The sequence below is a fragment of the Stigmatopora argus genome, chromosome 8 (genome assembly GCF_051989625.1).
Source record: "Stigmatopora argus isolate UIUO_Sarg chromosome 8, RoL_Sarg_1.0, whole genome shotgun sequence".
Taxonomy (NCBI): domain Eukaryota; kingdom Metazoa; phylum Chordata; class Actinopteri; order Syngnathiformes; family Syngnathidae; genus Stigmatopora; species Stigmatopora argus.
Genome location: NC_135394.1, coordinates 11,212,230 through 11,238,941, shown reverse-complemented (window position 1 = coordinate 11,238,941; position 26,712 = coordinate 11,212,230). Strand labels below are relative to the sequence as shown.

Below are 26,712 nucleotides of genomic sequence, written 5' to 3'. Positions count from 1 at the left end.
ATTTGATAACCTGCTTCTATAATCAGTTAATCTTCTGCCTTCTGTGGAGACCAATAGGTCTTTTTTTATACATATAGAAATTAAAAACAATTACAATCAATTAGATGCATATTTAATGACGCCTGCCATAACGGAATTACAGTAGAAAAAAATTCTAGCGCAACACTGACACCTAGTGGAGCTTTAAAAAATACTATGTTGGTTCAAGTAATTCGCTGAAAAGCGACCTGATTTAAAGGTACAGATAACACTTTTATCGTGTGCATGACAACGGAAAGAATCTTGTTTAAAATTTTGAAACATCTAAATGTATTTTTTTCTATTGCATTTTTATATGACATTTTTTTTTATCGATGTATCTGCAATTGTTTAGTATCGCTTCCATGCGACTACCTTAGTCTGGATCAAAATGGCGCCCTAGTGCAGGGATGTAATGCGGTTGTTACATGTCAACATGTCACTTCTAAGAGTTTGTGCCTTCGTTAAACGTCTCAATCGGCGGCCTTTTCTCGAACAATGTACGTCTTGTACCCGTCTTACCGAATCCTGTCAGCGGTGTCTGACGATGAAAAATCTGGCTGGCAAACGACTACCAGGTGAAGCGAATTTTGTAACATTTGCATATAGTGACCAATGCCCTCGTCGTTTTTAAATTTCTATTTTAAAACAGTTTTAATCCGCTGTGATTTGACATGCACTAGTGAATTTTGCTTTCAGATCACCTGGCAGATAATAAACTACCTTCGATCTCAATCTGATTAGCTCCAATGACAATCATCGTATATACACGCCCATCTATTTGACTAATATTGTATTTATTTATTTTTAATGCACTTATAGATCCTCATTTGCAAATTCGAAGAAACGTCTCATTTTCTGTCAGGAAGACAGAAGAAGCAAAGAAACGTGTAGTGGAACAGTCTCAGCTATTAGATGGTAAGCAATTTTGCAAAATTAAAGTGCATCATCGTGGTAGTTATGATTAAGACAATAATTTTTGCATTTTATTTTTGTCTTTGTCATTTACCTTGTCATAATGCCTCAAAAAGCAACACATGCAAAAATATGTGACCGGGACATTCCTAAAAAATCACAATGCACAAATAGACATAGAGGCATTCACTTTCATGTTTATTTATTTACTTTGAAAAGCTTGTGGTCAACTAATTTTCTGGGGGGGCTTTTGTACCTCCAAGTGCTAGAAGCCAGGATCCAGCAACTCCAACCCGAAGGTCTTCTTGATGTCCAAAAAGCAAGTGTGGAATTTTTTCAAGTCGTCTCATCAAGAAGACACATCTCCTCTGCCAGAACTCCTACAAACCCACCTCCGGAGAGGCCCAACATTTCCAAATCAAATCTGAATATCATAAGGGATTCCTCTAAATCCCAGCCCACTCGCTGGATGGAAAAATTAACTCGAGAAAAGAAAATCAAAATGAAAAGACGGGAACATCTTTGGGAGAAACTCCAGAAGAACCACCCTGGTGGCAAAGGAAAACGAAATTTCCCCGGCACTAGTTATAAAACGATATCGACTGCTGCCTTGGCTGATGAGACCAACTTGAATGCTAATGCTCAAAGTGCTAAATCACTAAAGGCCAACAAAGGCAAACGAAAGGACCCTAAGAAAAAACCTCCCTGTGTTACGAATCAGGTGACTGATGAGGACCTTGTACAAGTGGAAGAATTGGAGAAGAGACTCAACCAGCAAGCGGGCAAGTGGCCTTTCTCAGGTCTTGCAGACCCTCTGCAGGTCAAAGAAGGAGCCGTGGGCAACATTCGCTCTTGTATTTTCTCTTGGCTGGAAGCGTGCGTCTTTGCCGGGGACATCCATCGAGCCCAAAACTTCCTGATGAGTCAGCACAGACGTCTGAGTCGACGAGCCACTCTCGACACCGACGTCTACAACATCATGTTGCGTGTCTGGGCCAAAAAGGTACGGTGAAAATCATGCTTAAATTTCATGGCAATCCATTCTAGGCTCAATATCATAAGGAAGTTAGTAATTTATCCAGTGATGGTTGTTTTCTTACTGCAAAACAGAAAATAACCAAAAAAGAGTAAATGTTAATCTGCCAACATTTACTTGTGAAAAAGAGTATAGCAACGCTGTAAGTTTTGTGCGCATATAAGCCGTAACCTTGATTCAGTCATCATTTTTTTAGCTACAAATACGGCTTATATGCGAGAAAATACGGTACATTCGTATTTTTAAGGTACGCTGATTCCATTTGAAGATAGTTATTTTGCTTATCTTTTTGTTTTTCAGGGCACCTTAAATTGGATTGGCCGTTTATTTCTTCTCATAGAGGAGGCAGGTCTCCGACCAAATATTGGATCATATTGTGCTGCTTTGGAATGCATGGGCCGTAGGGATCACAGCTCTCCTGAAATTATTAATAGGTCTGTATACACAATGTATCACATGGTGAGTGTTAAAATATGGGTAGTATTAACGGTATGTGTTGTTATTATTAACTTATTTTTTTAAATTATTTGATGCTTGTTACCTTTTTGTGCTTTTTCGCTTCTACTCGTGTTTAAAAAAATCCAAGGAGCGTCACTGGGCTTGTCATGTGGTTAAATTTAGTTTTTATATTGTCCTCTAGGGGTCATTGTAAGCAAACATTGTTCATGGTTCTTCAGTTCACTGGGATACCTGGAATTAAGGGGAAGGGATACTCTTTTGTGATCTATAATATGGTGCATAGTAGATTAAATATACACAGGCAACTGAAATAATGTATATCACAAAGGAGTCTTAATCTGAAATTCCCTCCAGAGTGGATAGTGACTCTTTGTCTTGGAGTTTTTTTGCTGCCGCCATTATGAATCTTTAAATAACATTCATTCAGTTTACCGATCGTGTATCCGTTTTCAGGTGTTTGAACCAGATGACGCGGCATGGCCTCTCTTTAGATGATATCTTCACCAAGTGTGTGTTCCAGCTTGATGAACGAGACATGGTGCTGAAGGCTGTACACGTCATCCAGCCTGACTACCAGCCCCCCAGCAGAGTCAATATAAGCCAGAACCCCCTTCCACTGGTTGAAGAGTTCTACACAAAGGTATCGAACTCCTATATTCTTTATCATTTATCTTTGTCGGGGAGAGACAACAACTAGCATAATTGACCTTCTTGTGAAAGACAGTTGGCCAAAATATTTAGTTACTATATGAATCCCAAATTTCTTAGACCCCTGATAATGAGTAAAATAGTCTCAAAAGAGAAAAAGAGACATCCATCGTGTTAAAAGAAAGGGGGCCATATTCCCATTTTTAGCATAGTCTTGGCACTGTTAAAAGGTGTGTCTGCACCATGACTGGCCACTGCCTAAAAAATATTGGCTTTTATTTACTTTTTTTTTTCTTTTACATTTTAAATGTTAAAATATTTTCTGTTTTTCCAATCCATAAAACAATCCGCTAGGATGAACCTGATGGTGTTGTTAGTCCTTTTACTGGAAGCAAAAAAGTAAAAATTGATCCCTATCACGGAGGCTATCACATTCAATGCCTTGATACACAATTCACATTTTTTAATCTTATTTCTATCAAGTAATGTCCCATTCTTTAAATAACCCTAACTGCTAAGTAATTTAAGTACCATTCATCCAGCAACGCCCCTAATAGATGCCCCCCACAGGTAAAACAACAGCAGGGGTAGCTCAAGAAGGCTGTAATTGCCTTTGGTCAGCCTGTTAGGTATATGTGCTGTAGTCCAGCCACATACAGCCAGTCCTGGCATCTGTAAAGGTGGCGTTTATGTTAGCAGTGCTGCTAAAAATTAAGCAATGACGACAACCAACGGTCCGGTTGGGCCTGGGTCAAGGGAATGAAAATTGTCATTGTTCATATATTCCATTCCATTGTATTTTTAGCCTAAATACTTCATTTTTGCATGTCATTTACTTAAATTGCTCTCGTTGTACCATTGTTGACTGAGAAGATTTGTTTTTGTTTCATAATTCACAACTGACGTCACTGGTGACTGAAAGGCTGAAACGCTGCCCAAATAAACTGGCTTGCTCGATAGTGGAATAGCAAACAGGACGGTCCCTCGTGGAGCCTCCAGAGACCGCGTTGGTGGCAGAAGCTCAAGCTTATTAAAATACTGTTTGTTCTGTGTTACATGCTCATATAAAATGCAGTTTGATTTTAGTTAGAGAGCCATTCGTCCTTCAGTCCCAGAAATTTGGGTTGTTCTATATAATAAACTGCTTTGATTTGATGAGCATATTTATTTACCAAAGGGTAAATTTTCCCAAAAAGTATTCTATTATATATTCTTTAATGCTATGGGCTACAGAAGGTTTTAAAAAACTGCATGGAAAGGCTAAATCAAATATATAGAAGCCATACAGATACATTTTAAATTGCCCTCCCTCTTCCTTTTCCCATTATTTTCCATTTTCCGGCACTAACTCAATAGTCTCTTACAACTTGCTGCTGCAGTGTCAAATTTTATGAAAAATGTGTTTTAGAGAGATGATCACCAATACCCAAAGCTGAATTTTACTCATGATGAGCTCCAGAAACGTTTTAAACTCCAGCTCGACATGGAGCAGGCCTGCACAGTCACCATTGACTCTGTGGAAGTGACCAGGCCTATCACCAAAAAGATAGCTAAAATGGTAAGGCACTCTTATTTTGATATAGTTCAAATACATTCAGTTGGTAGAAATGTTGAGAAACCTACTCAGGTTCTTGAAACCATCGTGTCTCCAACTGTGTTTCCAAATTGGCAAAACAGGATTTACATTTTTTTTTAAGATTCTATTGAATATGTATGTATCTCATCGTTTTGAATAGCCAAACTTGTTGGAAAGTTGTATCGATTATTTAAGATATGAAACTTTTTAACCGTAAAATAATTTTATACTGCAAAACAATTGTCCACTCCAAACTTGGAAGAGTAAAGTGTCATATAATTTTTTTTCTAACCTTGGCATTTACAGTCTGGGCTGGCTCGCCTTATCACTGCAGATGGGCTAAATCAGAAGCGATTGTGTCCCTTGTGGCCAAGAAGCATTTACACACAGACCAGCCGGAAGGGCAGAATAATAATCTATTGTAATGGAGGACCCCTGAGATGAGACAGACAGTCACCTCTCCATTCACAATCCAGACTGTCAATACTCAAAACTACCTACTCTGACTAGCTAAACATTTCTGATTGAAGATAGTGTTAACACACTCAGATGGACATTTTTAATTGTGCAAAAAATCCCCTGACTATTTTAACAATGATGCAAAATGAAACATCCCTGACATAGAGCTGAAAATATTCTATGTGAGGACTGCCTATAATTTGAAGGTATTTGGGTTAAATTGTATGCACAGATAATTTTCCTGCCAACCCTGGAATTTCATAATGAAATTCCGCATTTTATATAAGATCTAATGAGGAAGGCATGGCTATTTTTACACAGTAAATGTCAAAGCAGATGTCAAACTTCAACCAGGTCACCCGTTTTTTTACCCACTGCACGAAAACATGGGGGGAGAAATAGAATTGACGAAAGGTACCTGTTGCTGTTGACTGTGTTGTTTTCCCAATAAATGTCGTCCTTTTAGAGGGCTTTGCTGCAAGAGCAACAGGCTCAGTGGCGCAAGGCACTTGTCCAGGCCTTCAGAGAGGGCAAGATGAACCTGGGGAAGACCAACAGCAATGACTTCAAACTTAACCTCTATCCCTACCTCTGCCTGCTGGAAGAGAACAGCTATGTGGACATCATGTTACAAGTAATGTAGCTAACTGCACAATGACCTATAAATGATTGATTTACACTACTGTATATTTACTGGTGTTAATTGTGTCCTACTAGACTATTTCCAGCATGCCGCCCAGCGGAGAGTCCTTGGTGATTTTAGCTAAAGATTTGGGCAATCGTGTTTACACCAAGTACTCAGTACTGCAGAAGTACAGAAATCAGATGGTGGAAAAGCTCAGCAACATTTACAATGTTTACACAGGCCTTCTAGCCAAAGACACCAAGGTATATTAAAAAAAATCATACGACCACTCAAAAAAAACTTAAATGTTGAAGTCATGCATCCATATCCTTTACTTATACAACAACTTTAGACCTATTTTACATATTTAGCAGTTATATTTTTAACCAATCCAATCTGACTGAAATTGTAAACAATGGCCACAATATACAAATATGTAGTTTTTTTTTTAAAGAAAAATACAAGAACAAAACAATAATTCACTTTCTGTGATGCGGTATTTGACCCACAAACATTTAATTGTTTGATCGCAGCTGCCATTTTAATCAGAAGCCTTTCTTTAATACTGTACATTCCCTGCATTCACAGTTTTCCAATATCTTGTACTAAATCAACAAAAATGACTGGTGTTTTACAGTGAACTCCCTTTCCAAGAATCAAATCACTCTGTGCTCATCTGCAAACCTTTTATTGACGTCTCCTTCCAGGCATACAACAGGCTTCCCAGGGAAGAGTGGTGCAAGGTGGAGTCGGAGCACCCGTCAGGGGCCACGCTACTGGGGTGTGAATCCAACTGGCCTTACATAATCACACTGGAGCTTGGAACCTACCTGCTAGATCTGATGGTCAAGAACCTGAAAATCAATAGCGACATACATAACCCAGCCTACGTCAGGAAGCGAATTCCCATCCTCTACCACATGTACACTTTTCGCAGCAACCGACAGGTATCCTGTTCACATTGCACGTTGTACTTGTCCATTGAAAATGATTACAGTATTTTCTCGCATATTAGCCGCCTCCGCATATAAGCCGTACCCTTAAAATTGCCTTAAAATCGTAGAATTTTACAGTTTCTCTCATAAGTCGCCCCCTGATTCACAATTTTCATTCCCATGTTCATGGTTTTAATAGGGAGTACAAATATGTTACTTTGAAGGGAAAATCTTAAGGAAAAATCATTGCACGTGATATTTCTGAGATACTTTGTGAATCGAAAGGATCGTCCGCTGGATTGCACATTCCTAAAGGGTGTTGCCTGCACGTAGACAAATTCAAAAAGGAAGTCACGTGAGCAGTACAACCAGGAAGTGTGTCCATAGTGGTCTAGTTTGTCATCCCTAGGTAAGATGGCGGTGCTCTGAGCGAGAAATGGCAGGCACAAGTAAGTTAGTTTTTTCACATTTTATGCGAGATACGTTTTTCTTTCTTTCTTTAATTTCATTCATACATTTCAAAATAAATTTTGTTAAGCGTTTTATATGTTTATCTTTTCTCTATTTTGAAATAAATCACACATTGTCTGGCGTTATGGTGTTTCGTGCATGTCAAGTCTAATTTGTGCGCATATAAGCCGTACCCTCGATTCAGTCATATTTTTTTTTTTGCAACAAATACGGCGTATATGCGAGAAAATACGGTACTTTAGGCATTTGAATACACTTCACCTTGTTTTTTTCCCACTTTTAAGTCTGCCATCTTGTGCACCCAAACATTAAGCACGGCTCTCCCACGAGTGCGAAAAATGAAAACCACTTACTCCCGCGCAAAATACCCAGGCTAATCCCTTTTTTAGTGTCCCCTTTTTAATTGGCTTGCCGATTGGATGCCACCATACCGCAGGATCAAGAAGTGGCCGTGTCATGGGAAAACGCTAGAAAAAAAGCCTTTGGCACTTGATGAACGACCGGGAGATAACGTTTTTCACCTTGCACTTATGAGGTAGTTCTCGCCTTTGCTGCGACTTTCTACCTTTGCTGTTGCTCTCTTTGGAGGTTAGCTCGTTAGGGGAGATGCCTAATGACTTGACGGCACAGCATGACAGTCTGAGCGGTGCAAAGCAATGTTGATCTTATTTCTCTTTGCTATCAGAGTTGTGTTTCTTAGGGGAAAAAATCTATTTTCAACTCACTGGTTCCATAGTAAATAAAGCCTTAGTCTCACAGAAACAGCAGTACTTCCACTGCGATGAGTGTAAATGTAGTTTGAGGCTGTAATTTAGAGCATACTTGTTGCTGACATATGTACACATGAAATAGTTTTTTGCTTATTAGTAGTGGAGTGCTCATTATTTATAGTCACGAGTGAATGCCAAGGGTGATTTTTGGCAATCGTGGGGTAATGGTCAACAACCACTGGCTCGCATTTGTTGTTGAGATGCACTTCTATAAATGTGCACATTCTAGGCTCAAACTTCAAGCGTGCTCTTCTGTTTTGGCCTTGGCCTGGAGAATCACCATCTTCAATTAATAGTATTTTTGGCAGTCAGTATCTGAGTAATGAGACAGATTTAAAACCTGACATTACTGTACCTACAGTAAATGTGCCATGGGCTTTCAGAATATATGGTGGGAAATTGTGGACCTCTTTCCATTATTGCCCTCAAGTTTGTATCTTTTAATGGACTGAAATTAAACCTACTACCCCACTGTGCCAAAAAGAATACATGCAGATAGCTATTAGTGTTAGTATCATCATGTTAGGACTGGTCCTTGTGTAAATAAATAAAAGACTGGCTCAATGGAAGCTATAATGTTGGACATAGGGGCCTCGAAAGGGTTCCTGCTGAAAAAAATGACGTTTGCCCATTTTTGGGTGGCAGGTTTAGCATGCGTGTGTGCAATTACTACCCATTCCAATAGAACTTTTTCTATTTAATTGCACAGATCTTCCCATTTGGTGAACATTTCAACGTGTGTTATCATCTCTTTCATTAGTAAATAGATTGATCAGTGAAGACGGTTTCATTTAAAAGCATATTTGTCTTCAGAAAAGAAATTACTTAAAACCTACAAAGTATGTGCATCGAACAGTGACAGGTTTTTTTTAATTTAGTGTATTTTTTGGCCGTTGCTTTAAATGAAATTGCCTCTCTCCCTTTAGGTGGGCTTCATTAAGCCCCACCCCATCTTGATTCAGATGCAGCAGGAAGCAATGGAGAGTAAACTGACCTTTGACTCCTCTGTGATCCCAATGTACTGCCCTCCCGTGCCTTGGACGTCGGCCAAGTTTGGCGCATACCTGCTGACGCCCGTCAAGCTGATGCGCACTATGGATGGGGCAACCCAGCATGAGGAGTTGTTGGAGAGATGCCAGAACCTTCACCCTGTCTTGGACTCCCTCAACCAACTGGGTAACTGTGCCTGGAGGATCAACAAACCTCTCCTGGACATTATTATCTCCATCTTCAATGATCGGGGCAGTGAAAAGCTCGACATCCCTCCACCCATGTCAGAGGCCCCTAGAATTCCCCACTTCAACTCGCAGGACAACTCTTACACTGCTACAGAGAAGGTCCAAATGAAGCGAGATGTGATTAACGCCAGAAAGAAAAGCAGTGAGATGCACAGTTTGCGCATGGACGCTCTCTATAAACTATCCATCGCCAACCACATCAGAGACGAGGTCTTCTGGTTTCCGCATAATATGGATTTCCGAGGGCGCACATATCCCTGTCCTCCTTACTTCAATCACCTGGGTAGTGATGTGACCCGCTCCATCCTGCAGTTCGCAGAGGGCAAGCCGCTCGGGCCAAAGGGTTTGGACTGGGTCAAGATCCACTTAGTAAATCTGACAGGTTTGAAGAAGAAGAGCTCCCTGAAAGGAAGGCTGGACTACGCCAACTCTATCATGGAGGTCATTCTGGACTCTGCTGATCACCCCATGGATGTGCGTCTGTCTTTTTATTATTGGCTAGACAAATAGATTGCTGATTATCAGTTTACCTACCATGCGATTGGCACTATAGCAGATAATGTATATTGCCATGTTTTCTCTACAAGTTTTTTGGGTGTTCAAAATGTGAGAGTTATCTCTCACCTCTATTTGCTTGATCCATAATATATATGCAGGGCAGTGTTTTTCATGACCATGTTTTGTCTCTTCAGGGTAAGAAATGGTGGATGAATGCAGATGAACCATGGCAAGCACTCGCCTGCTGCATGGAAATTGCCAACGCCGTTAGATCTCCAGACCCAACACAGTTTATCTCTCATTTTCCTGTGCATCAGGTACTATCATTGTTTTCTTTTCATTTATTTACTATTTTGATTGTCCTCAATTGAATGACAGATGAGCTGTCCCTTTAAGACTAAAGCTAAGATTTGACCACCAAATCTCAGAACTCTTGAAACACATGCTAATTACAAGGTCTCTGTTCCACCCCATCAAAAATTTAAAATATACTATCTGGATCTGACCGATGGCAACATAACATTCATTCCCTATTGTGGAACGTGTAAATTTTATCATTATTACCAGTGGTTAACTCAATGAGGAGTATCAGAACCAGAGCACATTTCTCCAATTGTAAATCAAATATATAGGCACCAAATTTAGAATTTTACTGTCCTGTTTTCATCGGTATTTTAAAGTGCACATTAAAATTTATTCTCGAGGACTGGCATAATCTTTTTGGGCCATTTAGCCTTTTATTGAATCGTCTTTTGGCACACCGAAAGCCTGCACACTATCTTTGGCATTCAAATCATTAGACTATTTTGCTTGTTTGTTCCAAGTTTCCTAATAGACATAATAAACACACATTAATTACAACAGTCGCAGTCTGCCAAATCACTGCGTTGTGCACTGTGGAGAAAGACAGCATCCAAAAGGTTTGATCTGAAATTACAAATAAATTTCACATTTTACCAAGCCTATTCAGGGACAGAGCATGAATTCTCTGGGGCATTGGCATTTGATTATTTTTGATAAAAATGCACTGTCCCCAATGATGACGCATGCTAAGCAACATCAGCATATATTTTTTTCTTTTTAAATTAAAATAATTAGTATTTATCTTAAAAAATGGAAGTCCATTTAAAATATGTTTTTATTTTATTTTTATGATGTGTAATCATGCTTAACAGTGATGGTGACCTCACTTTGTGTTCTTAAACAGCTAGAGTATATTGAGATGAGTCTGAGCCTAATGTGAGATATGTTTTGTACTAGTTCACTTGAGCTTGGAAAACCCAGCGCTCATGAGCCATTCTAACTCAGTGAGCCTGTGTTGTTCTTGAAGCATTGCTGTATGTAACTACATCACTTATTTATTATTAACTTGCTTTCCTTTTGATATGGACTGAAAAGAGAGTGGTCTCGTGGTGCATTCTAGCATTATCTGTTTGCTTTTGAGACGTACATCAGAAGAAGTTTCACTTCTGGCAGCTCTAAATGGAACGTGATTCATCTTAAGTAGCAAAGCGAGCATTTCTCTCACTTATGGTTGGCTCATAATATCTAGTGTGAGCAGTTAGGTGTGGTTTTGTCACCCATCTGACCAGCTTGTAATAACCCACGTTCTATTTAAAATATGTTTAACATATGGTTGTATCGCAAATGCAATTAATCGATTATCTCAATGTACACATGCGGACTTGTTGAAAATGTTAAATTAATGAGGTTATGCTACAGTGAAAATTAATGAAAGTGATTATAATAACAAATGAAGTCCTCTGTTAATTGTCTATCATGTTGATTAATGCCACATCGCGCTTAAGATCAAGATTATGACATTATTGCGAATTAATTAAACGTTTATGAATGTCCATTGTTTTTTTTTCCTCTTCCAATTGGGATAACAACCTTGACCGATCCTTGACTCTGATGCTCTTCTGAGTCATCATTGCCAGAGTTTATGCAATATTTTCCATCATTCTCTTCCATCTCACCTCTCTGCAACCAAAGCACATCCACCCATATTTCTGATCTAGTTTCAAGCACAAGGCTGCTTTTAATTCTATGTTACATCTCCATCAGGATGGCTCCTGCAACGGGCTCCAGCACTACGCTGCACTTGGCCGAGACATCATCGGCGCCACGTCTGTCAACCTCATGTCCTGCGACGTGCCACAGGATGTGTACAGTGTAGTTGCGCAGCAGGTTAGCTCAACACTCAATAAAGCCTGAAACGTGCATTCACTGGTCACAACTTTAGTTACACAAATCAATATCACTTTTTGATAGTATATCTTTTAGGACAGTTATTATAGGTGTTGATTTGAGTGGTGTTAAACTGCTTTTTTATCATCATGAGAGCATTATTTAATATTTTGCAGAGCCCAAAAAATTATGTATGGGGTCTGTCATAAAAGTGCCAGAACTAAAGTCATAAAAGAATGATTTGAAATACAGACTAAAAGTTTTCCTCTTTGAAAATATCCCCTATGCTTGAAATGAATCTTGACACTTTACTTGCTGATCACTCCTCTGGCCCATACCAGAGGGGAAAAACTAGTCATTTGGATTAAGTCAATTCTGAAGAACACTGCCACACGGCATTCATTCTGGGGACAAAAACAACCACCATAAATCGCTCTTTTGCTGCGATTTATAGTCCAGAAAATACCGTAATTCCAATTTAAGAACTATTGTGCTACTTGTGACCCCCAATTTTTGGGAGGGTCTTTTTGTTCCCTCTAGGAATACAAAGACACCCTTGTCTTCCGATGTTTGTTATAATACAGAACTACAAATGTTGCCACATCAGGCTGTGCCAATTACTTTCAACACAACATGGTGCGAGAAATGATTGTGCAGTTCCTAACCCTGTAGTTTTGATTGCATCAAATTGCAATGAGGGATGGCTGCCTCCTGTTTTTCCACAGTGATTGTGCCCCAGCACCAACTCGTTTTGTGTTTCAGGTGGAGGAGTTCCGAGCCTGTGATGCTCGCAACGGCCATAAAATCGCCCAGATCTTAGACGGCTTCATCAACAGAAAAGTGGTCAAACAGACTGTAATGACCGTGGTGTATGGGGTCACGCGCTACGGGGGAAGGCTCCAGATCGAGAAACGCCTGAAGGAGATTGATGAGTTCCCTAAGGTACAGTACCGGAGGAGATGAGGGGATAAGGGGATGCTGTGTAGAGAGGTTCCCTCATGCTGCACTCGAGTTTATTTTTAGATCTCACTCTGAGCAGGATCTCCTCCACTTTATGTGGGGCACTTGCCATACAAGCTATGTGTGAACTCCTTTTCAGCCAGACGAGAACATTTGAATGTTTTCATCGCATTGCTTTGACCTTGATACAGCAGATATACAAGTGCAGTCGCTGGTTTTACTCACATATGGAATCATACAGTGAAATATAATACCTGTTGTATCAGGGAGGCCAGAAGTGGAAGGATAGCGATAACAGTTATGTGATACTGCACTTCTATTTTTATTTCTGTCCTCAGTGGTTATCACTCATTTTTCAGGAATCATCTTATCTTCTCAAATTACTCACATCACACCAAAATTTGATCTCATTTCCATTGCCGATGGAAACTACATGGCCCCGTTGAGTATTATCTTACACGCAAGATTGTTATTGTAGACGACATTCGCATCATCATGCCCTGATTGCTTCACCGGGGAATTTTTGAGTAACATTGAATATAACTAACGACACTAGTGGGCTCCATGGTGCCTCACGACATTATTGCAAAGAAAATACTCCTAATTAGTCTCAAATATGCTCATGCATTTACAATTATACAGTGGAAGCTCCAAATTAAAATTCCCAACAATTTTAAAGCAACCCACTAAATTTGACACATTTACAAATCCAATGAGACTTCAGCTCATTGAGCATTGTAAAGCTTAACTATACACACATTTCACATTGGGATTTAAGTCGCTTTTTGGAGTGTATTTTTTTATTTTATTTTAGAAACCAAGAACAAACATACATCGAAGCAACAATAGTAAAATGGAGAAAAAGGCAACTGTTAACACAACAGTTTTTCAGATCACTATAGCCTGAAAAAAACATAGCAGGCTGTCTATGGTCAGAGAAAACAAAATAATATTTCAGTATTAGTCACAGCCCCAGCCAAATTATGAAAAAAGTTTGACTTATAGTCCAGGAAAAATATGGTAATCAAATTTATAACTACACAGAAGTCATATAACCTCATCTTTTATTTGTTAAAAAAAGTTTTTTTGTAAATTTCCTAATGTAACAGATCATCCTATTGAATTTCATCTGTGTCTTTTAGGAGTATTTGTGGGAAGCATCTCATTACCTGGTGCGACAAGTGTTCAGTGGCCTGAAAGAGATGTTCACAGGAACAAGAGAGATCCAGGTGGGTGTGTTCCATTAAAGTCCTCATTGAAGCCATCACTGTCATTCAGATATAACAGATAAACATATTGTTCCACATTTGAAATATTCCTTAGCTAACTTATGCTGAGTAACTTCCATCTCCACAAAGAGTCATATTTTTCTCTTATTAATGACCCGTTCCTGGCACTATTAGGTGATAAAAATTGCCAACGGCACACATTCATCACATATGCTCCATTTATAGCATCAGTACTAGCACCTGGCTGGGATTGTGTGCATTATCTTCACAAGAAGCGCGCGGCCCAGCACTCTAATAGAACCGGGGCTCGCTGCTTTGGTGTTCCTCCCCGGGGGATTGAGAGGGACAGCCTGGGTTTGAGATAAAGAATTTACGGCCCCAAATCAATCCCGCAGCTGACCTCCTTCCTTCCTTCCTTCCTTCCTCGAACACATCCCATTTATTCTTGGCACATTCTCCCCCTCGACCCGCCACCTATCAATCCACTCATTGATCAGTTAGTCTCTAACTATCAAGTTAGTCCACCCTTCACTCCCTGGCTGTCTCCTTGTCTTTCTTTCTGGCTCAGACAGAGCTATACAATGAGAGCACATCTGCCCAGAGAAAGACTATGATTTATCTTCCTCACAGATGTGTGTTTGTGTGCAAGGATTAAGTTATTGGCAAGACTATAGCGTAAATACAAAACGGAGGCTTTACAAGCAACATTATTGAACTGTTTATGCAACAATCCCTCACCTATTTCTCAGCAAGTCGGCTACCATTGCTCACCAAAAATGTTCACTCATGATTTTTTGGACTTTAAATTATACAACGCTTTGATAATAATCCTACTCACTGAACCGTTTCCCATTTTCTGATGCATCCAAACAGTCTATCTATCTGATGTGATTGCTTTCTGTAGTGTTCACAAAGGTCCGTCTAACATGTGAAATCAGCATCATTTTATCCCCTATGAAACCTATGACAGATGAAGGTTTTGTATTCTGTTGCGTATGTTTTTGTCTGTATATTTGTGGTCAAGATAACTCAAGAATGGATAAAGGTATAATTATCAAACTTGCACGAGATTGCGTAGTGTTTGCAATAAGATATAGAAGAGTCAATTTGGGGGGGGTAATGCGGGCAAAGGTCACAGAGGTCACGAATTGAATTAGGTGATAACATTTTGACCTGTACCAGTAAAATGTCTATAAATGATATTATGATAAGAGAGAGGGTGACAACATTTTGTGGTATGAGGCCAAAGGTTGAATGTCCACGCTACCTTCTTAACAAATTGATATATACTACATTAATTAATTGTTACATCCCTAACTACTGTAGTAAAGTAATACTAATAATAGTACCAATGTGCTATCTGGGAGCACATGTAAAAGTTTTTCGTTGTTTAACGTTGTATTCTTTTTACTACATTCTATCATACAATAAAACCATGTTATTTATTTTATTATTTTACTTTACTGTTATAAGGAAATGTTGTGGTTTTATTTCCTAGAATCCTTATGGTCCATCAGTAGGCTAGCCATAGTGGGCTCCTCAAGATTTTAAGAGTGCAGCTGGGGTTTTTATTATGATTCCCACTAAAATTCTAGGCAGGACAAACTCCGCTGCTAATCATTTGGGCTTAAAGTTTGCTCTTTATTACAGGACTGGCTGACGGAGAGCGCCAGACTCATATCTAAGTCGGGACACACTGTGCAGTGGATGACCCCCTTAGGCTTGCCCATCATCCAACCCTACCACCGCACACGTAGCCAAATGGTAAGCAAATTTATACCAGTCAATATGTAGTCCATTTCTTCTTCTTTCTTCTGCGGTGTTCCTGCTTGCTGTGGTTGGATTTCCCCTATTGTGATTCCACTCCATGTGCACATAGTGCACTTTTTTTTTAAAAATGGATGAAAAAGAAAAATTTTAATTTTTTACCACCGAAGAAAATTACCCTCACCCTCCGAGCGAGGTCGCTCATTTCATGGAATATCTATCAATAGTGGAGAACTGAAATGTTGTTGCTTGAGTAAAAAGTCAATTATTTGAATTTTTCCCTTGAAGAAAAAGAATATATTCTTATTTTTAGCCACTAAAAAATGTTGTGTGTGTGTTGTGCTACTAATTCCTCGTCAACTGTTTCCTGCTTCTCTTGCTGTGCTTTGGCAAAGCTTGAGAAAAAAAACATTGAATTGTGGGTACTGCCTTTGAGTCCAAAACCATTTTGGATGTGATATTAGTAGCCATCATTGGAATTATTCAAATATTACATTTGTTCCTCTAACACTTACCTCCTATATGCTCTCCTTAGACTTAAGAAATACTGCATGTTGACAGAATCCGTTCTATTGGGTGATGTATTATTTTGTCAACTTATTTTTTCAAGGTTCAGTACATGACTAGTAAAAACATAAAGGTCCCAGTGGAGATTTTTAGACCTGCCATTTTGCTCTGACTGCCCAGCATGCCATTCTCGATGGTTACATTTCCTTTATACTTAATGCTTTCAACGAGTCAGAGTGTTTCAGCTAGAATGTCCAGGTCTTGATAGGTTGGGTGTTGGAGAGTTTAGTGCTGATTGGTGTGTATGATTGTCACTAGTGGACCTGACTGTAATGGAGCTACTCAACATCATTAGAGTTGTTTGTTACTGTGAATAGGCTGACAGTGACGCAACTGAAAGATAGAAATGTCAGTGTACCAACACCTCTGCTGATAGGACAGTAGGATATATACTGTATGCGTGTTGATGATTAGTTGTTCTTCGTGTTACCCAATATTTTAGTATTGCATTAATGTTACTAGACAAAGTCTTCCAGTATTTGAGTAATTCCTAGCCCCATCCTTTTTAATTTAGCTATAAGTAAATAATGGATGAAGACATACTGAATAGCAGATGCCAAATGCATGCAGGCAGCAAGGCTTTAAGGTTGCTCACTGTGCTGTCCTCTCTTAAGTATGACATCAAGCAGTGGGTTGCTTCAGAAGGGGAGTGACACCTCACAAGTAGGTGCAAGAGAGCTTTCCTGACAGATGGTGGCTCCCCCAAGGTTCCTTCTCTCGTGGCTCATTTTCCTCTGATTGGTTCTGCTTGGTTTAACGTCCAGAATGGACAAGAAGGCCCATTACCCCTTTGATGATAACACACACACACATCGACAGTGACAATGAAGAAGCAGTACACGTGACTTCTTTTATCCCCTGCTATAATAACATCTTAATCCAGTTGCATCACTCCACAACAAAAATGAAAGTAACTTTCAGAAAGGTCATTTTCCCCCCACACATAGATGGATTAAATTCAATCTCCCAGTCTCCTCTCTGCCTCTTCAATCCAAGGCCATTGTGTGGGTCATTTGTAATTAGACAAGGGATAGGATTGCAAAATGTGGCGTCGGGCACTGTAACCAAACTAATACGCATTAGGAAAGTGGCTAAAAATATCAAGCGCCCGACGCAAAAACTTCTCCCCCCAATTCAGCAAATCCTCTCAAGTTATTCACTTCCTAGACAGTAGGGGGCACATGAATGTGTGATTCAAAATGTATGGACAGAGAGAGCATTTCATCACACCACAAAAACAACAAAGCCAGGGGAGGAGTTTCTTTTCTCAAAACTATGCAACATTATCACCTTACAGCTTATTTTATTGTTAACATTGTCGTAAAAAAAATAATTTTCCTAAGAAAACGCTACTAACTTTAGTGATGAAAGATAAATCAAAGATGCTCATATTCACATCAATCATTAGATTGATTTTAATTCTAGTTGTATAAAGATTGCTTCCTCCTCAATAAAAATACAACTTTATCATGTGGACACTATTTTTCAAGTTCACCCTCATAAGGGTACAAATTAAGGGATTAAAGATGTAATTAAAACTGTAAGCAAATAAATTAATTAGGGACTAAATATGGAAATTAGCCCTCGGCTACAATCTTGCACATTTACATGAATATAAATATGTTTATTAATATGGGCTGTCCCTTATCAAATAAATCAAATTCAAATTTCTTTTCATTAAAAATACCGTATTTACTTGCATATAAGCCGCTTTTGTCGGACAAAAAATCCTTATTAAATAAATCAAACTCAAATTTATTTTCATTAAAAATGCCGTATTTACTCGAATATATTGAAATTGAATAATTTGATATTTTGCATTTACAAAGACAGCCATATTAACTTATGATATTGACCCTAAAAATATGCCTTTGATTCATACAGTATCTCAGAAATAGCACTTGCGATTTTTCTTAACATTTTCCCTTCAAAGTAACACACACAACCATAATATGGAGGTGAAAATTGAGAATCGGGGAGCGGCTTATACGTGAGAAATTGTAAAATTCAACAATTTTAAGGCAATTTTAGCGGTGCGGCTTATATGCGAGTAAATATTATAAATATGGAAAACCTTTCGTAATAAAAGTTTTCTCTGAAACACTGTCCTTGTTCTGATAATGTCAGGCGTTTGTCCTTCAGGATTACAAAGTGTTTCCAAACCTTTTTCTTTCTTCATCACAAAAAATCGAAATACACAAGGACAACCTGAAATTTTTCAACGTTAATTGATCAAACATGCTAAAACCTGTCGCTGTACCACAAAAGATGTACACCAAGTGTTAAACGCAATTTACAAATTTCTAGAAAGGGGAAGTTCATGTTGTATTTCTCTGGCAGCTTTTCCCAAATTTTGATTACAAACTAATTCTCCTGACCTTTTTTGGTGAGAGATGACTTTCACTGGTTACTAGAAACAAGAAACTGATTACACGTTCTTCTTCAAGTCGTTCAAATACAGAGGTGTAAACAAGTACTTCTCATGGCTGATGAAGGTTGGGAAATGAGAGTAGAATAGAGCATGAATATACTTCAAAGGCTGCTTAACAGGATTGTGAGACACTAATCGGATCAGAGGTCACTCTGGCGCACATTTATTGTTTATTTTTCACTACCATAACAACCCCCCCCACAACACCACCCTACCCCCTGTGCCCATGTGAGATTATAGTAAAATCCCACACCTTGCTAATTGTGGCACGGAGGTGTCCTCATCTGGATTGGTGCGATTTGACGGAATTTTTAGACTCGGGGCGGACTCAAAATCTTTGTTCTCTTTATCGTATTTTGTTTTATTTTTTTGTTCTCATTTTTCTTGTTGTTGTTTTTCTCCTAAACATTCTTGGTCTTGTTGTTCTTTACGGTGAGGACATTGACTAAATTGGCTCCTCCGTTGCTCGTGGATTGATTACAGTGACATTTCGTAGGTGTATTTTAGGAATGTATATTGCTAGCTTAGTTTTTTATGGTTTTTTCCTCTGGGTTGATTTACACTTATTTTTGTTTCCTAGATATACAGACATACACAATGGATAATTTTTGACAGAGATACTGCGTCTGAATCTCTTTGTGAATGGCACGGATATTTTGTGATGTGATGTTTGGCTTTGTGTTAGAGGCCCGGTAGCGTGCGGGAAAAAGTGTCTAACTCCAAATGTCGCCGCGATACCCTCTGCAACGCCTTTGCCATCAGAACCGGGGTGAGCCATTCCCAGGGGTCACAAGAGTTTCCGTTGATCTTGCAGGAATCCGTGACATTTTGAGGGGAAATCATAATAAATGCGGCTACGGTTTCAAGAACGGAACTAGGGAGGGGGTTTGGTCAAACGAACGTGACAACAACACATGGACCCTAACATGACATGAACATTTTAGAAATGAAGGTTTGTGCTATTAACTGAATGCGATGAATAGGGACCGCTTGATTCTATGTGGTTACTGATTGCTTTTGTGCCCGTGGCCATCTGAACGGCAGTTCTCAGGTGATTTACACCACAGGTCCCCGTCCTCCCTCCAGGGTGGCCAAGGCCTCATTCATCATCATGCTGAGCTAGCTCCCAGATTATGCATTATAAAGAAATTATGACAGTACAATGTAAAATAGTCGAGATCTTTAATACCTGGCCTTCCATGCTTCCAACTGAAGGTAACATCTATTATTTTCACACAAACTCTTTCACATTAAATGTCATCTTCGCCTTGCTAAGACATGCCAGGGCATAAAGAGGAAGAGGAACGTGATGGACACGACCTCCCCCACCCTCGCGACAACCTCGCACAAGCATTGATGTGTGAGATAACAGATGTGGCATAGACTAATAGGCTTTTCCTCACACTGCCACTTTTTTCAAAATATTTTCTTGATAAAAGTGTGATTGTGTCATTCGTCTCACCGAGACCTTCAAGCAATTGACTAGAGGCATCAAAGTGAGTTGCTTAGTGACTCGCGCGATGCGGCTGAGATAGAATTTAATCCATGTAAAGCTGCCACCTTAATTTTGTAATGCCCGCCTTTCTTCTTGCCAGCTGTAATATTCTGTTGGCTCAAAAGCTGAATGTGTTTGACAGTCAAAGAAAGAATTTTTTTTATTATTACTACTCTTCCTCTTTATACTTTATATTTTATGTACCAATGAATCTCCTTAATGTCCATCTCATTAATCTATTTGGTTGTAGGAATCTCCATAAATATATATGTACTTTCTTTGTCTTTTTATTTCTGCAGCTCAGGAGCATCATTCAACACATAAACCTCCAGATCAGCCATGACACCAAACAGTAAGTGTGTTTTCTAGATCCTGTGATTCCCTTGTTCTGTGTTTAAGTTAAAATAATAAACACATTATGACACATTATTATCCATTACACGGGTAACACTCAAACCACCTTAGCAAGTATTAAGACCTATAATGACCCCCAACAGTCACTCTCTAGTTTGCCTTACAGCATTATCTTTGTTTTTGTTTTTTTTCGCTGTATTAAACACGAATTAAGCATTGAAAAACAAAGTCTATTCCACATATGAGCAGACCAAACAAGCCTTGCACTACTGGATACGTTATAGTATGTACTGTAGTACACCACAATATTTTCCACTGTAAACGTGTGGAATCACTAACAACCTCCTCAGAGAGATCATTATGAGACATAATAAGATGAGTTCAAGTAGGCAGATAGAACTACAAAAATGATTGTGACACATTTTAATTAACGAGTGTGTCTGGTTGTTTCTTCTCAGGAGGCCTGACACAGTGAAGCAGAAGAACGCGTTCCCGCCAAACTTTATCCATTCACTAGATTCAACACACATGATGTTGACAGCGTTGTACTGCCACAGGTATCTTTTTTATTTAAATAAGGTTGATTTCAAATTAATTAATGCTAAAAACTATATAAAAACCTATATATTTTAGTTTTGTTTGGCAATATCTTTATACCTCTGGCTCCTTGAGCAAATTTTAAACTGGCCTATGATTTCTTTCTTTTCTCCTTAAATCGGACTTCCCCCAAGCTTCGGTTTGACGTTCGTCTCAGTTCACGACTGTTTCTGGACACACGCCCTCACGGTGGACACCATGAACAAGGTAGTATTAACTTTCACTGTGACATGGTAAAAAATAACACAAACAAAAGGTGTACTGTGTAACATTTTCTCAACGTCGTTTTTTAATTAAAAAAGCCTTACTATACTATGTCGTTTTTTAAGAAAAAAAGCCTTACTATACTATGTCGTTTTTTTAAAGAAAAAAAGCCTTACTATACTATGTCGTTTTTTGAGAAAAAAAGCCTTACTATACTATGTCGTTTTTTGAGAAAAAAAGCCTTACTATACTATGTCGTTTTTTAAGAAAAAAAGCCTTACTATACTATGTCGTTTTTTAAGAAAAAAAAGCCTTACTATACTATGTCGTTTTTTAAGGAAAAAAAGCCTTACTATACTATGTTTTTTTTTAAAAGCCTTACTATACTATGTCGTTTTTAAGAAAAAAAGTTGTCGCACAAAAGCAGTGAAGAATTTTAAGTCGTTAGAGCATCTCAATCAAGCGATTTTACCTTCTGTACAATCGATTATCCTCTCACATAATCCCGTCTCTTTATCCGCCATGGTCCTCCCAACTAATTACAAAGGTAATTGAACGCAGCTCTGGCATTTGAAGCATTTAACGTGTTAATCAACACTCAAGCATGTAGAGTGCAGTTTTCTGCACCAACACATATCCCTCATTTACCATAAATAGGTTGTTGGCAATATAGTTTCAATATTGAGTCAGAATATGGTTGCTTTTTCTGAGGAACAAGCATAACCAGAGGGTTACATCTAAGTAATGAGCACTTGTCATATGCCGGTATAATCCAATGTTCCTGTTTTTGTTGTCTGTAATATACTGTAAAGCAAACCAAGGGCCATGATCTGCAGAATTGACTTTGGCAAACTGCTCAACTACACTAAGACATGTGGCCTTGTACAGTGAAAATTGAGATTGATTTGTGAATAGAACACCTCTCCAAAGTGCCAGACGCCATCGAATGTGAGAATTTCCTCCCGTAAATGGATTATAACGATGCGCTGCAGACATTTTCTGATATGTCTGTTTGGAGATAGCATACTGTATTGGTTGGTAATTGATAAAATGTTGCTCGGTGATTATATCGTTCAACAAACCTCTTCCTGTTCCAGTCCATGATGCATATCAACTGTGAGGACTTTTTTTTCCCTCCATCTAAATGTTAGGTGTGCCGAGAGCAATTTGTGGCACTGCACAATCAGCCCATTCTGCAAGAGCTTTCCGACTTCCTGCTCCACAAGTACTGCTCCAGCCTTACGTGAGTGCCACACAATGAAAGTGTTATATATAAATATAGCATTTTCATTCATTATACAATGTTGTTAAGTTCATGTCTTGGTATTTTACTTTGTGTAGTAAGGACATACATTTCTTTATTGTCATTAAATGAGATTTTAAAATAAATGATTAATTTCAAAGTAAAGTCACCAAAACAAGGCACTTCAAATTAGTTGGTACACAAGTCTCTGCTCTGAAATTTATCTTGTGATCTTTGCTCATGCCTATTGGACAAATGCACATTTGCCAATCCATAAGGTTGGTTGTCTAATTCAGTGATAGCAAACTATAAGAAGATAATAGTAAAGTTCATTTTAAATGAAACTAATAAATGGATTAACTGCTTGAATTTGACCATTTCCAATAGTAATTGTTAAGACCTGCACTATATCAAACTGAGCCGAGATTTCCCTTTTCATGTACACTAGCGAAATAAGGCAAACGTATATAAAATGTGTATAAACTTGACAGATCCCCCCGCGCCCCTTGCCATCTCTGCAATGGTTGATTTTCTAGCCCTAGGCAGGCTTCTGCTCATTTCTGAGCCTTTTCTCTTGGATAATTGGACATCATGTCCTTTCAGCCTGCACCCCTGCTCATGAACACAAACTTCACAGAGGCCAGGAGTTTTTAAAGGCTTTTTTTCCCCTGGAGTCTTCATCCCAAAATATTGTTTGCAGCTCAATGCAAATGTATTTTATGAGCTGCCCCTCTGTTTACCTGCAAGCTGCAGTTTCTTTTTCTTTGTGGGTTTTATTCCCGGGCACCATGAGGTTAGGCTGTTCCAGATGAGTAGAGAAATAATCCTTTGTGATCTGAGTCAAAAACTCACTGAACTGATTCAGGAGTTTCACTGTGGTTAAACTATGAAGTCTCGTCTTTTGTTTGTACAGGTTTCCCAGTCTCTAACCCTTTATTCTACCCCTTCCTTGGCAGAGCTGAGAGTAAAAACAAAAAGTATCTGGAGGACCGCAGGCTCATGCTGCTGCTGGGCAAAGTGCCGCAGACAGGTCAGTTAACATGCAGCCTTTTCTAAACCTTTGGTCTATTGCTTGGGGTGGCTGCCACTCCCAGACATTGTACATACTGTGTGGTTTTGGTCCTAATTGGTTGGAAGACCATCCAAATGGCCTCAAGCGCTGAAGCCAAGCAATTCACTACAACTAGCTGAACATCTATTTTTTGCTTCAGTCTTGGGTGGCTTGTGCTTGTGGCAATTACTTACTCATTCTATATTTTTTATGCATAAATGATAAAATGATTCAAGGTTAAACTCATAACAAGCCGATTTTGATTCGGTTTGGAAGTGACATTTTAAGTGATTGCCGTGTATATTTTTTTGATGTAGGAATCCTTTAGAATTTATCCAATTCTATAAAATTGCATTTTTATATTTTCAAACTAGTAAAGGCTATTACTGAGGATTATTTGTTTATGACACTGTAAAAAAAACTAAGAAACACTCCCAGCCAAAGTATAATATCGACAACAACAATAAAAGAATCACTGGATGGCTTATTTTGGGATTCGATCAGAAAATATTGGAACCAAAAACACTTTGGGCACTTCTTTGTTCTTCTGCTTTTTTACAGACAATTAAAATTCTCAGAATTGCTCACTTCGCTCTGGGAAATACAGAAAAACACGCTTAAGGCCCTTCTGTAAAACTAATTTAGCCACGTTTTGCAGATACTGCAATACTACATGTTGCTGTAGGCCCGCCCGTCTGGGCAGCAAACTAGTCATTCCGTGAATGATTCGCCTCCAGTTATTGAAATCCATTTGTCCTTCCTCCGCCTCTTCGTCGAAGATTACACAAGGAGCAACTTGTAGCTGTGAACATTAGATCGACCACGTTTCCGCATGAGCGGCAAACTTAGAAAAATCGATGGATGGATTTATCATTCCCATCCTTAGCCCGCCTTCGAGCCTCGATTGCTATGGTGACGGCACACGGACTCGTCCCCCTGTCAAATAGGTGGATGGAAGTCCTCTTACACGACTTCCCCACCCTTCCTTTTCCATCTGATCTGGATCATGTAATTGGTGTAAATTGTGAACCTTCGTAATCAGCTTACGTCGCCCAGTCAGGTGTATTTAATAACACAAATCATAGGATCCTTTTAATCTTCTCTGGGACCGTCACCGAACTTATTTTCGTTCATGTTCAGCGGCGCTTAAGCCGAAAGGGAGGTCGTCCGCCTCCGCAATCGGGATCAAATGTCAAGAAAACATTTTGGGTGCGCTCTTACCCTTAACACTAATCATTTTATTCACCGAGTATGTGTTGTAGCAGATAGTAAAAGAAAGAAATTCCCTACATAAAATGGATTGGGCATCTATTGCTGTCCATTGCAGCAAAAGATTTGGGCAATGTGAGAAATAAAAAAACAACATTCCCTAATTTTAGAGCAGTGTTTGTTGCTTCTCATTTTTTTTGTCTACAATTTTCCAATAGCTCTTTAATTAAAAGATGTGCTTAAACTGCCACCCCTTTTATTTGTGTCAATAATTATATGCGTTATCACTTTCCCCCCCTGTCATAACAACATTCTCCATATTAAAAACCATCCATAATGATGATAATGATCCAATCATTTCTTGTTTCCGCAGGGGACTTTGATTTAAACCAGGTGAAACAATCCACATACTTCTTCAGCTGAGCACCCATGGAGACTCCACGGATGGTCCCGATATTGATTCCGGACCCCGTGGCCAGTTTTTTTCCTGCTTCTCAGGCTCCTGAGAGGTTTGATATCCTGCTCCGGAGCCTGATTGTATAAGCACTTGAACAGGAAAGGATGGGATAAGGAGAAAAACTTGAATCAAGAAAGAGAAGGGCTTTTTCTAGCATCCGAGTGATAGAACGCCACCCGTGCTCCTTGAGTATCAGTGATTGGGGTCAGCGAGCAGGTATGTGAGAATCCGTGCCAAGTATTGAGCGGCCATTATCATTATGGCATTGCATCATGGACTAAACTACATCTACAGTGTGTGTGTGTGTTTGTTGCTGCCACTAAAGAGAAATAGAAAAGAGAGAAAAAATGCAAGAATAAGTACTCTTTTTTTTTTTATGGATGCTCTTTCAAATATGTTATAATGACTCGTCTATGATAGAATATCATTTTGTCATATTACTCTTTTCAGATAAATCCCTTCTTGGGAAAATTTAAATAAAATAATTTCCACAGGAAATTAGGACTTTGGTACTCTTTTTTTTTTACAAATTAATACCTTAGTATACATGGTCTTTTTTATGAAAAATGTTGATGTTTTGTAAAAATAAAAAAGTAATGAATTTTTTAAGAATCAACTTATTTAACGGGTGTAAAGCATATTTTAGGAGGGCTGAAATAGGTCTAGTGACGCCACTGATTTAGACTCCATGAAACTAAGACAGCCATTGCAAACTACAAAGAGTTGCTTGAAGTACAAGAATGTTCTATCAGGATGTCATCTTATCTTTTAAACATCACCACTTCTGCATCTTTGTTTGACCTTTTCTTCTTTCACCTAAAATACTCCTGTGCGAGGCTTCTAAAAATAGCACGAGTGCTTTCAGAAAAACAGTTTTAAGAGAAACTTGGCCAAACAATTGAAGCGATGCTGTCACTGTACTTGCGTAACTCGCGTTCCATTTTCATATAGTTTATCATGGCTGCTTGCCTCTTATTTTTAAAAAAATATATACTGTCGGGATTGTTTTTGGTGGAGATTAGATGTTCCATTCAAGTTCAGAAAGTTAAAGGTTAAAGAGCTGTTAATACAGACATTTGAAACGGAATAAAAATAATTCATTTTCTCTACTTAGCCAGCCAGTGTATATCTACTGTATGCTCATTAGTATTATTTGGTTTTGTATTACTGAAAGATTTATTTTTTATTCATCTTTAAGTTAATTTATTTAATTCATTATTTTTTGTTAAAAAATAAAGATATTTGATAACGTTGGAATGTTTTATCAGTGCTTTTCTTGTGGAAATCCTGATGCGGCCCAGTCTCACCCA

At 38.8% G+C, this 26,712-nt stretch overlaps 1 protein-coding gene across 2 annotated transcripts; it reads left to right on the top strand.

Moving 5' to 3' along the window:
- The first annotated feature begins 391 nt into the window (after positions 1-391).
- polrmt (polymerase (RNA) mitochondrial (DNA directed)) lies at positions 392-25,900 on the top strand. Of its 2 annotated transcripts, XR_013301459.1 has the most exons (22): positions 392-596; positions 841-936; positions 1,197-1,936; positions 2,270-2,403; positions 2,882-3,068; positions 4,485-4,634; positions 5,578-5,745; positions 5,829-5,999; positions 6,444-6,683; positions 8,839-9,624; positions 9,843-9,965; positions 11,716-11,838; positions 12,601-12,780; positions 13,941-14,027; positions 15,678-15,791; positions 20,587-20,639; positions 21,100-21,198; positions 21,373-21,445; positions 22,594-22,685; positions 23,642-23,715; positions 25,319-25,432; positions 25,477-25,900. XR_013301459.1 is itself a non-coding variant. In XM_077607865.1 (21 exons), the coding sequence occupies exons 1-21, from the start codon at positions 434-436 to the stop codon at positions 25,366-25,368; spliced, it is 3,903 nt and encodes a 1,300-aa protein (XP_077463991.1). In that variant the 5' UTR covers positions 392-433; the 3' UTR covers positions 25,369-25,900. The 2 variants fall into 2 exon arrangements, 1 of the variants encoding a protein (XP_077463991.1); XM_077607865.1 differs by having other exon boundaries at positions 25,319-25,900.
- The last annotated feature ends 812 nt before the right edge of the window (positions 25,901-26,712 follow it).